The following is a 14828-nucleotide window of genomic DNA, read 5'->3' on the forward strand; positions in this document are numbered from 1 at the left end:
TACAAGTGTAAATTAAAAATTTATAAGCTGATAACTTTCAAACGGCTGAACCGATTTTCTTGGATTATAGCTAAGATCACTCTCGATCAAGCCACCTTTAAAACAAAAAAAAACTAAATTAAAATCGGTTCATTAGTTTAGGAGCTACGATGCCACAGACAGATACACAGATACGTCAAACTTATAACACCCCTCTTTTTGGGTCGGGGGTTAAAAACAAAGTGGACTATTCAATGAAAATATTTCCAGACAAAATGGCTGTTCAACTCTAGACTACTTTTGGGAGAGGACAAAGACTTGTTGAAACTATCGAACCTTAGCTTGAGGCACGGCGGAGTGTACCGCTGCGTGGCCGGGAACCAACACGGCTCTATATACAAACAGTTCAACTTCACTGTTTTAGGTGAGCTGTCATTGAGCAATGCTTCTTTGAACTTTGATTTTTCATCACTGACCCATCCTCGGCGCACTACTGAGCATGGCCCAGCTAAATTAACGGAAAACGCCGTTGAAAATCGCGTTAATGGCCGTTGACCGTAGGTGTAGCCACGACCATAATGCTTTAATTTACAACTGCGTTCACATTGCCGTTTGGCGTTAGACGATTTTAGCCCCAACCATGGCTGTCCCTCGTCCCTCACTTACCTACCGCACGATTGCTCTGCCTAGACGACCTCTGTATATAATATGATAACCTTACTGTGTGCTGATACTGTTAGTGGCTCCGTACATGTACCATATTGCTGCGTGGTGGTATACCCACCACTCTGTGTTCACGCCGTGTGTGTCGTAGAGCCGCCCTTCATATCGGAGTTGGAGCTGCTGGAGGTGCGGCTGAAGGCGGGCGCTGGTGCGACGCTGGAGTGCGCCGCCAGAGGGACTCCGACACCTACTATCTCTTGGACGTTTAAGTGAGTTTCTGTTTACGTTCATCTGAAATACTGCACGTACTTGTACTAATACAATATTTGCCTTTGTCAAAAATTTATTCTTTCTCAGTGATTGTTGGTCAAGTGCAGATCGGTGTAGCACAAAAAGGGTTCTGTACCATCATAAAAAAAAATTGTACTTTTTTCTTTAATCATGGCGGCCATTTTGAAATATTTATAATTTTTCGTTATAGACGTAATAAAAATACACATTCTGTGAAATTTTCAACTGTTCATAATACGGTTCACGAGGTATAGTCCGCTGATAGACAAATGGACGAACGGACGGCGAAGTTAGCCTGAGCGCAGAATTTCCTGCGTGTCTATTTTTCTGCGTTTCTACGCAAGTTTCTAGTTTTGAAGTTTAGTGAATTATTAACTAAATATAGTCCAAGGGCCACAGTTTATTTTTTTAAAGGAGATTCATACTCGTAAGTTTGCCCGTAACACCCATCCACACACTGCCCGTGTGGCATGGGAAGGAGCGAGGAACGGAGGCAGAGACGTAGTGTGGCCGCGTTACTCGCGTGTTCCTCGTTCACGCCCACCGCTCCCTATTTTGTCGGCAAGTATGCAACAGCGCGCACGCTGCCACAGTTTCGACGTCCATCGCGTTGCAAAGGTAAGGTCGCGATGAATTGCGCGAGTAGAGCAGTGCGTGGACGGGGGGTAATGTTTGCATTGAAAACTTATCAACAATTCTGTCGGTAGCAACACAAACTGGGTGGTGCAGGGCTCCGGCGCGGTGTGCGCGAACGTGAGCTCGGCCGCGGCGGGCGACTTGCGCTGCTCGGCCGACAGCCGCGCGGGCGTCGCGCGACTCACGTACCGCGTCGCGTTGGCGGCCGAGCCCAGCGTAGAGCGTATCGAGGTGGACAGAGATGGAGTGCGGAGCGATGTCAATGACACCTTGGATGTCGTCGTGAGTATCTACTCTATCTGTAATCCTTTGAATGATTTTCCAAACCGATATCTGCTGTAAAATTATGTACAAGCCGGATAAAATTCACTTTTAGGGGGCAACATATACTTATAATGAATATCAGTTATCAAACATGATAATTTACACGCTAGATTATGGAACGTCGTATCAGTTCTTTCCTCCATTTTTAATGTGGGGATGTGTGGCGTCATCTTCATCACTTGCCAGCAGGTGTGATTGCAGCCAAACGCGAATACTGGCCGGTTTTTTCTTTGGTAACTTTTTTTTTGTAGTACCGGTGCAGTGCACTCTAATTCTTATGAGGGTTGAATCCTTTTCTTGTAACAACATCTAACTTAACCCGTCAGCTCTCTTCATAAGAAAGGCACGTTAAAGACTAGTAAACTAAAATACTGCAGAATATGTTTCCTTCATCCATGACACATTTTTAGCTCAACACCACCGTCCGGCTGTCGTGCACTGCATCTGGCAGTCCGCAGCCCACAGTTCAATGGGTGCGTCACGGCAACACCGTGGGTGCTGACGCCGAGCTGGTGCTGCACGACATAAGCGTCGGTCACGCCGGGCTGTACGCCTGCGTCGCGGCCAATGAAGCGGGGCTCCACGAGAAAAGCGTACGAGTTAATGTTTTGGGTTCGTAATATTACTCCTTCTTTTTTCCACGCACGCAAACTGTGGAGTCAACTCCCATCGGCGGTGTTACAACATGGAGTTATTCGGACCAACTAATTCCTGATAGACCGGCAACGCATCGGCGGTACCTCTGGTGCTGCCAATGTTCATGGAGGGCGGCAATCACTTAACATCAAGTGACCCATCTGTTCGTTTGCTCGTTATTTTTATTATAAAAAATGTGTATGTGGAAAGCAACTAAATTACTAATCCACAGAATTCAGGTTTTCCGTAAAAAGTGCTTCAGGGTTATGCTCCGCATTTTCTAGTCTAATACAATCAGATATAAAGACTTGTGGAACAAATGCCAGCAACCCCTGATATTCAAGGCGAGGCGTTGGCGATGGGTCGGGCATATTCTGCAAGGAGAGGAAAGAAACGCTGCTCAAATGGCGTTTCAACTGACTGCAATCTCACCTGATGGTGAGTGATGATGCAGGAAGCGGGCTAATCTGAAAGTTGCCTAGAACCTGGGTATGGCAATATTTCATAATCCATACTAATATGATAAATGCGAAAGTGTATCTGTCTGTCTATCTGCTACCTTTTCACGGCCCAACAGTGTGACTGATTCTGACGGATACGGGACGGACGTAGGCTACTTTCATCCAAAGGTAATTCAAAGAGTTCCCGCGGGATTCCTAAAGACCCATGCACTTAACCGATTTTCATGTTTAATACCGAAGTAGCTTGCGTCCCTGTTATCGAAATAGGCAACTTTTTATCCCGGAAAATCAAACAGTTCCCACGGGATCTATAAAAGTCTAAATCCACGCGGACGAAGCCGCGGGCATCCTCTAGTAACCGAACAATAACGTTTTTGTAGAACCACCTCGGATCTTCCAAACTGTTTTCCACAACGCCAACACCTCGCAGCACACGAGCGAGCTGGTGGTGCTGTCCGGCCGTGCCTTCCGCCTGCCCTGCCACGCGCGCGGCAACCCTCCTCCAGAGGTGTACTGGTTCAAGGATAACCTGCCCCTCGCGTTGAACGACGACGCGATGGTGTCTGCGGAGTTGGGACAGGTGCTGGTGGCGCACAGCGCGCGCGGCGGCCACGCGGGGAACTACACCTGCCTCGCCAGGAACAGCGTCGGGGAGGACAGTGCTGTGTACTTGGTCGATGTTTTGGGTGAGTTCATTTTATTCTCTCGTATGATGGGCGATCATAAATAAATTATTAAAACTATTTGAGTCCCAATCTCCCTCCGTCTGTCCCATTATGTGTCTCCCCCGACCTCCTCCCCTTATCTCCCCCTACATTTAACCCATCTCCTCCACCTCCCCCCAATTTTCCCCTTTCTCCTTTCTCCCCCACCTGCTCTCTCATCAACCCAATCTCCTCCGCCTTCCCCTATACTTCTCGTCTCACTTTTCTCCTCCATCTCTGCTCTCATCCACCCAGTTTCCTTCCACTTTCCCCCATTCGGTGGAAGTTGGGGTAGATTGGGTTCACTCTGAACGCGTAATAACGCTGTAGTAATAATAAACTTTAATAATTTCTCCCGGATTTTAAGATGCAGCATGAAACTTTTTTTTATTCAGACACAAGCTAGCCCGTGACTACAATCTCATCTAGTGGTAAATAATGATGCAATTTAACGGAGCTTACCTGGAAGGGGTATGGCAGTTTTCATTAAACCCATACTCCTTTGGTTTCTACACGGCATTGTACCGGAACGCTAAATCGCTTGAACTACTGAAAATGTCAGTCCAATAAAATTTTGAAATGCAATAAAACTATGTATGTGACATTTAAAAGCTGCGATAGCCTAGTGGTTAAAACGTCCGGCTCCTAACCGGAAGTCGGGGGTTTGATCCCGGGCACGCACCTTATAAATATCACTTTCTTTAACCGTGAAGGAAAACATCGTGAGGAAACCTGCACGCTTGAGAGTTCTCCATGTACTCAAAGATGTGTGAAGTCTGCCGATTCGCATTGGGCCAGTGTGGCAGACTATGGCCTTCCCACTCTGAGAAGAGACCTGTGCTCAGTAGTGGGGCGGCACGATTTGACATTTTGTTTATTCGCAGTGCCCCCTCCGACACCTAAACACAACATGACATATACGCGGTCGGTGCGCGGCGCGGCGCTCGAGCTGACGTGCGCGGCGCGCGGGCACCCGCCGCCCTCCGTCACGTGGCTCAAGCACCCCTACACCGAGGTACGAGACGGCACCAGGGTCCGCTTGCTCGACGACAACTGCACGCTGGTGAGCCGACTTGGAACTTTCTAGAACCTAACAATGCGGTATATAAGTACAGTCCGACAAGGCTCTTTTGGCACTGGAGTAAGGGCGCAGATGTCGCTTTATGCCGACACAGCGAACTATCAATAAGTGCACTAGATGCTGGCGGCTTTAGTTCCAATTTTAGCCACGCGCCAAAAGAGCCTTGTCGGTCTGTAGCTACCAGTTTGTTTACTTTTTTTAACGTTCTGTTAAGAAATCATGCTTATCTGTTATGTCCCGGCTAGGTACATTAACGGCTAACGACGTGATGTTCATCGGCGTTCCCGTTAAACATAGATATAGCCATGATCGACATACAACAGTATTCAGAATGCCATTCGGCGATCTTTGCCTTTAACCGCAATTCAGTTGGCATAAGACGTTAACCGTTCAAATGTGGCCACTCAGTTTAACGCGTTGATTATCGCGATAATTATGGCGTTGTTGAGCATTGACGTCAACCTTAATGTAGCTGCAACATTACAGATGATACCGGAGCCCGAAGTGTCTGACAGCGGCCGGTACTCGTGCATCATGTCCAACAAGGTGGGCACCGCGGAGCTGGTGTACGACGTCAGCATCGAGACGCCCCCCACCATCGCGGGCGACGCGACGCAGCGGCGCGTGCTGCTGCTGCGGCGCAGCGCCGTGCTGGCGTGCGAGGCGGACGGACGTCCCGCACCCAACATCACCTGGTTCAAGGTGAGCACCGCGGAGCTGGTGTACGACGTCAGCATCGAGACGCCCCCCACCATCGCGGGCGACGCGACGCAGCGGCGCGTGCTGCTGCTGCGGCGCAGCGCCGTGCTGGCGTGCGAGGCGGACGGACGTCCCGCACCCAACATCACCTGGTTCAAGGTGAGCACCGCGGAGCTGGTGTACGACGACAGCATCGAGACGCCCCCCACCATCGCGGGCGACGCGACGCAGCGGCGCGTGCTGCTGCTGCGGCGCAGCGCCGTGCTGGCGTGCGAGGCGGACGGACGTCCCGCACCCAACATCACCTGGTTCAAGGTGAGCACCGCGGAGCTGGTGTACGACGACCGCATCGAGACGCCCCCCACCATCGCGGGCGACGCGACGCAGCGGCGCGTGCTGCTGCTGCGGCGCAGCGCCGTGCTGGCGTGCGAGGCGGACGGACGTCCCGCACCCAACATCACCTGGTTCAAGGTGAGCACCGCGGAGCTGGTGTACGACGACAGCATCGAGACGCCCCCCACCATCGCGGGCGACGCGACGCAGCGGCGCGTGCTGCTGCTGCGGCGCAGCGCCGTGCTGGCGTGCGAGGCGGACGGACGTCCCGCACCCAACATCACCTGGTTCAAGGTGAGCACCGCGGAGCTGGTGTACGACGACAGCATCGAGACGCCCCCCACCATCGCGGGCGACGCGACGCAGCGGCGCGTGCTGCTGCTGCGGCGCAGCGCCGTGCTGGCGTGCGAGGCGGACGGACGTCCCGCACCCAACATCACCTGGTTCAAGGCGAGCACCGCGGAGCTGGTGTACGACGACAGCATCGAGACGCCCCCCACCATCGCGGGCGACGCGACGCAGCGGCGCGTGCTGCTGCTGCGGCGCAGCGCCGTGCTGGCGTGCGAGGCGGACGGACGTCCCGCACCCAACATCACCTGGTTCAAGGTGAGCACCGCGGAGCTGGTGTACGACGACAGCATCGAGACGCCCCCCACCATCGCGGGCGACGCGACGCAGCGGCGCGTGCTGCTGCTGCGGCGCAGCGCCGTGCTGGCGTGCGAGGCGGACGGACGTCCCGCACCCAACATCACCTGGTTCAAGGTGAGCACCGCGGAGCTGGTGTACGACGACAGCATCGAGACGCCCCCCACCATCGCGGGCGACGCGACGCAGCGGCGCGTGCTGCTGCTGCGGCGCAGCGCCGTGCTGGCGTGCGAGGCGGACGGACGTCCCGCACCCAACATCACCTGGTTCAAGGCGTGTACTCTGTATAGTGCACCTATGCTGATTGCACGGGTCTGACCGTGTCGAGTGGCTATATTAATATTAATTTTCAGGATACTCAGCAGCTAAATGACAGTCTGCCCAACATCCAACGCGTGTCGGGCAGCAGTCTGATGGGGCTGTGGAGCGTCAACGTTGGCGACGCGGGGCAGTACATCTGCGTGGCGGAGAACAGCGTTGGCACGGCGCAGCGACGGTACGACGTTGCCGTGCAAGGTATACTCTCATCTAGTGTCTGCCCAACGTCCAACGCGTGTTGGGCATTGTCTTCTTAACTATATCCAACCGTCAGCTCGAAAATACAGAAAAATATTTCAACGTCATTCACTTTATTATTCGTGCTCCTCTAGCTGCAATGCAATGTTTTATGTCACCCGGCAGGGAACTTTTAGAATCGACCTTTAGTAGAGACCTATTTCGTAGAGCGTTATCTCTGTCGTTGAGATCGACAAAACGTGACATAGGTATGAGTGGCAGAGACAACCCTCTACAAAGCCGAAATCCCTTTCTAAAGCCCGGTATACAATATTTCCTACCGGCTACTATACTCTAGTCCTGAGAAGCTATTTATGTAGTGTATTTGGTGAGCAAAAGTTTTGTGCGTAGTTCCGGGCGAGTGGAGCGCGTGGTCGTCGTGGAGTTTCTGCAACGTGACGTGCGGCGCGGGCGCGCAGCACCGCACCAGGCTGTGCCGGTACACCGACGACTACAACAATACCATAGGTAACAAGCTACGTGAATCCGACATCCCAAACTAACTAGTGTTATCGCACTTGTGTTTGCCGCCTTTTGAACGGATACCACGTGGCATCTGTCGGGATTACGAACGCGATCGTAGCGGCATCGCGGCAAACTATCCTCCAATAGCCTTCGAGAGTTCTGGACTTTGGCTCAGACGATCGGAGCGTGCGGACGTGTTCAATTGTACTTACTTAATTTTGTTGGGTATCAAGCCTTAATCGAGCAATAAGGGTTGTAAATGTTTGTTCGTATGTTTTTACTAGAGGATGCCCGCAACTTTGTCCGCGTGGATTTAGATTTTTATAAATCCCGTGGGAACTGATTGATTATCCGGGATAAAAGTTGCCCATTCCGATTACAGGGACGCAAGCTACTTCAAAGTGGAGAGTTCTTTAGGAATCTCGCGGGAATTCTTTGATTTCCCGGGATACAAAGTAGCCTATGTCCGTCTCCAGGATATAAGCTAACCCTGTACCAAATTTCGTCAGAATCGGTTAATCTATTGGGCCGTGAAAAGGTAGCAAACGGACAGACAGACACACTTTCGCATTTATAATATTAGTAGGGATAGTATGGAAGTATGGATGATCCGTCTATTGGTTCACAAACAGTTATTGCTCGCCCGTTGCCACTTCAGCTTTCTCATCCCGTATAGTAGATAGAGACCGCGGGAATTGAACCTTTGTGATTGGTAACTAGGTAAGGTTGTATGTTTTAGACAAGCACAGTCGGCCGGACAAGGTGATAGTGGACGAGTCGGCGTGCAGCGGGCGCAGCGAGGCGAGCAGGACGTGCAACATGCCGCCGTGTGAGGTAACACTAATTAATCGCATAAACAAGTGTTATAACACCCCCAACAAGTGAAGGTTACAGTAACTAGAAAAGAGCTTATAACTTTCAAACGGCTGAACCGATTTTCTTGGATTCAGATATAATTGTGTGTTTTAATTTTGTGATAACTTTTCGTTGGAGACTGTTGTTGTGTGTGCTTTGTATTTGTGCTACCTTTTGTTTATTTTTAATACTGTTTGTCTCCATAAAAAAAAAAAAAATAATCCAAGCTTCACCTTTCAAACAAAAAAACTAAATTAAAATCGGTTCATTTAGGAGCTACGATGCCAATGATACACAGATGATACATGTCAAACCTATAACACTCCTCTTTTTGGGTCGGGAGTTAAAAATAAAGCTTGTTTAATGTATACACTAGTGCAATCAGCTCGACCTGCTGCCAAGTGATGATATAAGCCTCAAATAGAGCGCGCTTATTTACAAAATTCCTTCACTCTTGATTGTTAAGCTGCCCATACTAACATTAGAGGAGAAATGTGATGCCTGATAGGCTCCATATCGTAGCGGTTCCAATTAGACACGAGCGGCGTCGCTTCGTATATTCCGATTTGTAGTTGATTAAGTAGCAATTTCGCTTGACAAACAAATTATTTACATAATTTTATTACCGACTAAATTAAACTTCTTCTGGTAGAGTGACAGCATGTATATTTATCGGCGCAATAATGAGACACGTAATTCATAGATCGAATGACGAGTAGAATCCTCAATGACGCATCGTACGTCGTCGACGTTTCCGAACCCCACCGCCACGATAGTATTTAAAAGCGAAGCGGTCCAGCGGAGCGGCATCTAGAAACTATCTTCTCTTCCGCCCCAGAAGGCGACCCCATCCCCCCGACGACTAGCGACGAAGTTCGTCAAATTATCAAGGAATTACACGCCAAAAAAGCTCCAGGTCCCGATTCTATTAATAACAAAACCCTTAAGCTACTCCCCGATATACTAATCAACCTCCTGGTTGTCATTTTTAACACCCTCATGGCGGGTTGCTCCTTCCCCGATAGGTGGAAAGAAGCTACCGTCATAGGTATCCCCAAGCCAGGCAAACCTAGGAACCTCCCTACAAGTTACCGACCCATCAGCTTACTCAACACCCTTGGCAAAGTGTATGAGAAAGTCATACTCAGCCGACTTAAGTCCGTGGTAGAGGAGAAAAACCTCCTAAACGACGAGCAATTCGGATTCCGATCCAGACACTCGTGCGTCCACCAAGTGCACCGCCTCACGGAGCACATCCTTCACAACTTCAATCGATTCAGTGTGAATGGTGTCCCTACGGGAGCCCTCTTCTTCGACGTAGCCAAAGCTTTCGACAAGGTGTGGCACGCCGGCTTAATATATAAGCTATACCATCTAGGCGTGCCCGAAAGACTCGTACACTTACTACGAGAATTTCTCACCAATCGAACTTTCCGCTACCGACTGGACGGGACTCTTTCCTCCCCAAGGCCTATCCGAGCAGGTGTCCCTCAGGGCTCCGCGCTCTCACCCCTCTTGTACGCGCTGTACACCAGCGACATTCCCAGAACCCCCGATGTCCACATAGCTCAGTTCGCGGACGATACCGCTCTATACAGCTCTCATGTAAAACTCCAAATTGTTAAAGCTCGACTCCAAAAGGCGGTCAGTAGCCTAGGCCACTGGTTCCGCCTCTGGAGAATAGAGGTTAACCCGGAGAAAAGCGCAGCAGTGCTCTTTCAAAAGGCAAAAAGAAAATCACTTGACACACTCCGACGGACCGAATTAACCCTTTACGACCGCCCCATTCCCTGGCAAACTAATACCAAGTATTTGGGTGTAACCTTCGATAATAAGATGAGCTTCAAGGCGCACATACGTAGAGTCCGTAAAAGGGCATCGTATGTTATGAGTCGTCTTTATCCCATGATTTGCGCTAAGAGCAAAATGTCACTCCGACATAAAGTCACGCTATATAAGACGTGCATCCGGCCAATAATGTCATATGCCTGCATCGCATTTGCACATTTGCCACCCTCCTCCCTCAAACCCCTCCAAGTCCTACAAAACAAATTCATGCGCATGGCCACAGGCTCCCCGTGGTACGTGCGTAATGTAGACCTCCATAGAGACCTCCAGCTCCCGACCATAGCCTATTACTTCAAACAACTTTCCAAAAATTATTTTGAGAAAGCCACCAAACACCCCAACCCCCTGGTAGTTGGGGCATCAACTTATACCCCCGACCGTAACGACCCTCCTGACAAAAGACGCCCAAAGCACGTCCTTAACGATCCCGACGACCAAATTATGACGGACAATGCTCCCTTTCTTGTAGGGCTACACGATTCAAACAATTTACAGCGTCTTCGCCGGCGAAGACGAGGTCCCCGATTTCTTACGTCACCCGGACGTGGACTCACGCCACGGCCTCGGGGACGCATGGACTAGCCAGTCCGACCAAACCACCCATCCCAACGTCAGCCTAAGCCGTGGTCCGAGCCTCACAGGAGGCGCCCTTAGGAGGACGTTGCCTCCGACCTCATCATTTATTTCTTCGAGCCCTAGGGCTCATCCCAGGCGGAGCTTCGCGCTTGCCACCCCCCCCGGTGACGCTGTAGCGGCCAGTAGGGCCTACGCAGCATAGTCAATCCGAAACAACAACAACACGGAGCGGCATTCTATTATCGACAGTCGAAGTGATAACACGTTGAATTTGTCTACCTTTTTAATTTATTCGGTTTAGTTTGACAGTTAATTGTAACTTTGGTTTAAATGTTGAGTTTCTTAACTTCTTTCAAATTTGTTCGTTTAAGTTTGACGGTTAAATGTAATTTCGGTTAAAATATTGTAAAACGAATCTTATTGTAAATCAAATCTTTGAAAAGAGCAACCGCTGAGTTTCTTGCTGGTTCTTCTCGGCAGGAAAGGCGTTCCGAACCAGTGGTAGATTCATTTGATGATTCAAAAGTATTTGTAAAGGTTTATTTGGATAAAAGTAATATTAAAGATGGTTAAAAGTTTGATAATAAACTGTGATGAATAATAACAATGGCGCGAGTTTTATTGGAGCTAGTTCTCCTACTCTTACATATTTGACTACCATTTGCAGGAGGAAGAAGTTTCGTCTGCGTGGTCGTCGTGGTCCCTGTGGTCGCGCTGCTCGGTGACATGCGGGGCGGGCTCGCAGGCGCGCTCGCGCCGCTGCCGGGGGAGGACGCCCTGCGGAGGGGATAACGTGCAGGTATATCATTTTCGAGTATGGGTTTAATGAAAACTGCCATACTCCTTTCATATTAATCCACTTCATCTTAGACTATTTGATCATCTTACCACCAAGCACCAGGTAACATTGCAGTCAAGGGCTAACTTATATTTAAATTACAACTAATTAAAAAAACTAAAGCATAAAAAGATTTGTCCATTCATTTCATTAATAAAATTTCACTGTAACGTTTCCCTCCTCCAACAGATAAGGAAGTGCCCGGGTCTGCCCGCGTGCGCCGCGAGCGGGCACCGCTCTGCAGGGATGCCGGACCACAGGAGCGGCGAAACGGTACCTTACTTGTTACTAACCACCTCATCTTATTGCAAAACTTCACGATAGGTTCCGTACCTCAAAAGGAAACAAAGAAGGAAAGAAGGAATCTGTTGGGTATGTTTCCCGTTGACCTAGAATCATGATATTTGGCAGATAGCAATTTTATATAACACAAGATTGAGAAAAAATCTTAAAATCGTGAATTTATGGTAACATCACAAAAAAAAAGTGTTAATAAGAAATAACACTTACTATGGCACGGAACTCTTCATGCAAGTACGACTCGCACTTAACTAGTTTTATCTTGTGTTCACTTTGTATTTATTATTATTATACTCTCATAGGACCCGGAGTATATCCCTGAAGCGACCATCGAGATGCAGAGTCCAGAAACTATCATGGCTAAAACATACTCTTCGGAAATGGACGAGGATTTCTATATCCCTTCAGGTAACGGACTGATCAGCGTTTATTACAGCTAAGTAAATTTGCTTTTCCTTGTGTAATTTGATGGTTTAATATATTGGTTAGGTGGCCAAACTTTGGAAGTCCTAAACCATTTAATGTGCGGCTACATTAAGGTTAACGTCAATGTCTAATAACGCCATAATTATCACGATAATCAACGCGTTAAACTGAGTGGCCACACTTGAACGGTTAACGTCTAATGCCAATTGAATCGGGGTTAAAATCGTCTAACGCCAAACGGCATTGTGAATGCCGTTGTACGTTGATCTACGTTTAACGTTGCCGTTGAACATCGCGTTGTTGGTTGTTAATGTCGCCGGAACATAAATAAATATACTTCTCATCAAAAAAATCGAAACACATCCAAACGATAAGGTATTGCGAGGTGTTTCAATTTATTTCATGGGAAGTATATGATATTGTAGATTTGTTCCAGAGGTGATGCATTCCGTGTACAAAGTGGTGGTGAGTGACAACCTGGACGGCAGCGCGCGGGGTCCCTGCGGGCCGGGGTTCACGCACCACGCGGACGACGACTCCTGCGCAGGTTGGGTGCAATCGTAACATACAATGTATTATATAGCTCTAATCGATATGTTCCACGATCTAAATAATCTGACATTTGAACTGCTAAACGACGTGCCAGATAACTTTGATAGTTGTATTTTTATGCCAGAGAAAACAAATAGATGGTTTCTTTTTTCAGTTTAACTGTTCTTGTACCAAATCTTTAAACACTCGTAACCTGCAGGGCTAGTTTTTATTTCTGTCAGGTATCTATTCTTTTTGTCAGGTATTAATATAATGTAAACGTTTTTCTGTCAGATATCGACGAGTGTCTGTTGGACAGCAACCAGTGCCACCTGACGCAAGTGTGCGGCAACGCGCCGGGCGGCTACACGTGCTCGTGCCCCGCGGGCTACGCGTCCCTGGGAGCCGGACAGCGCTGCTTAGGTGAGATAATACTGTGTCAAGACTCCAACCCACTTGTAAATGGTATGTCGCATCGGCAAGATTCGTAGAAAAGCGCAACCTGACGATTAAAACCGAATGTACCTACACCAATGAAATACAAACCTTACTGCTTGACGTTAAGACTTTAAACTGTAATCAGGTGACCCGCCTGCTTGTTTGCTCGCTATTTTTTATAAAAACTAAAGTGTCGTTAATCATCAGATATGAACGAGTGCGCGCTGGACACGCACGGGTGCGAGTTCGCGTGCGTCAACGCGGCGGGCGGCTTCGTGTGCGCGTGCCCCGCGCCGCTGCGTCTGCGCGCCGACCGCCGCACGTGCGCCGCGCGTGAGTGCGAGCCTTTACTTCACGGCCCATCTTGTTGAAGTGAAACTTCTTTACTGCACTTTGACTATGCTCAGACTTAAGACACTGTTAAAACGAGACAGCGTTATACCGCTGGCATAAATCTGTCTCGCTTTAACTGAAACTTAAGTCTATGCAAGTGCTCTCAACCTATCGACCGACCTATAGATCTTAAAGTTGTGTAACTCAAATCGCGCGCAAATTGTGTAAGCGCTGTGGTGGTGGGAGGCTTCGGCCGAGGCTAGGTACCACCCTACCGGTATAAAGCCTTTGCTTATAACTGACAGAATTTCAAACCTATACTTACTTTTTACAGCATCGATGTATCGCGCGCCAAATTCATACGAAGATTTGGACATGGAAGATGATGTCGGCACTTCCTCGGAATATTCGCCCGAGTAACTCGAGCGTACGAAATAGTTTCTTAATTTATTTATGTACGAGTTTTTTAAATAATCGTAATAAACCATATCGACTGAAAATCCGTGTGTTTCATTTTGTTTTTAACCCCCGACCCAAAAAGAGGGCTGTTATAAGTTTGACGTGTATCTCTCTGTGGCATCGTAGCTCCTAAACTAATAATGAACCGATTTTAATTTAGTTTTATTTGTTTGAAAGGTGGCTTGATCGAGAGTGTTTTTAGCTATTATCCAAGAAAATCGGTCAGCCGTTTGAAAGTGATCAGCTCTTTTCTAGTTACTTTAACCTTCACTTGTTGGGGGTGTTATAAATTTTTAATTTACACTTGTTAATCGACTTGAAAGATAATCTTCTTGATATTAGCATGCTTTGTCTTGGCTCACACTTGACAGAAGTATATAGATTAGTTTGTCGGTTGGCGTACAATATACATACCTACCAATATAACTATGACCTGAATTTAGGAAAAGACATTCATTCACTAAGTTTTATTTAGTATGTAGTAAGTAAGTATGTAGATAAAGGCAACTTATATTGTATCCTAAACATACTGAGTAGATCTTATTAGTTAGGTATATTAAGCTGCACGACACAGGTCTGCCCGCGAAATGCAGATTTAATTCGGTTTTTCGCATTTTGTAAACCAATACGACAACGTAGGCTTATGGTATTTTAATTGCGACAATGGCAGTATCATCCTCACAGGTTTATGTAAAAATTTTACAAGAAAGTGTCCAGTTTAAAAAATTAATTAGAGTATCGACTAATTTGTG

The 14828-nt window shown here is 48.2% G+C and overlaps 1 protein-coding gene across 1 annotated transcript in view; it reads left to right on the top strand.

Annotated features, from left to right (window-relative positions):
- LOC123876481 (hemicentin-1-like) overlaps positions 1-14111 on the top strand; it is a 74318-nt gene extending 60207 nt beyond the window's left edge. The window contains exons 30-46 of the mRNA XM_045922770.1: positions 250-403; positions 794-911; positions 1641-1851; positions 2304-2505; positions 3371-3676; positions 4579-4757; positions 5262-5477; positions 6806-6968; positions 7359-7475; positions 8212-8306; positions 11419-11550; positions 11779-11862; positions 12192-12297; positions 12752-12862; positions 13141-13269; positions 13492-13617; positions 13952-14111. Coding sequence (XP_045778726.1) covers positions 250-403; positions 794-911; positions 1641-1851; positions 2304-2505; positions 3371-3676; positions 4579-4757; positions 5262-5477; positions 6806-6968; positions 7359-7475; positions 8212-8306; positions 11419-11550; positions 11779-11862; positions 12192-12297; positions 12752-12862; positions 13141-13269; positions 13492-13617; positions 13952-14037 — 2535 coding nt within the window. The 3' untranslated portion in view covers positions 14038-14111. The remainder of the gene's footprint in view (positions 1-249; positions 404-793; positions 912-1640; positions 1852-2303; positions 2506-3370; positions 3677-4578; positions 4758-5261; positions 5478-6805; positions 6969-7358; positions 7476-8211; positions 8307-11418; positions 11551-11778; positions 11863-12191; positions 12298-12751; positions 12863-13140; positions 13270-13491; positions 13618-13951) is intronic.
- Positions 14112-14828: the final 717 nt, after the last annotated feature.

The sequence above is a fragment of the Maniola jurtina genome, chromosome 21 (genome assembly GCF_905333055.1).
Source record: "Maniola jurtina chromosome 21, ilManJurt1.1, whole genome shotgun sequence".
Classification (NCBI taxonomy): Eukaryota; Metazoa; Arthropoda; class Insecta; order Lepidoptera; family Nymphalidae; genus Maniola; species Maniola jurtina.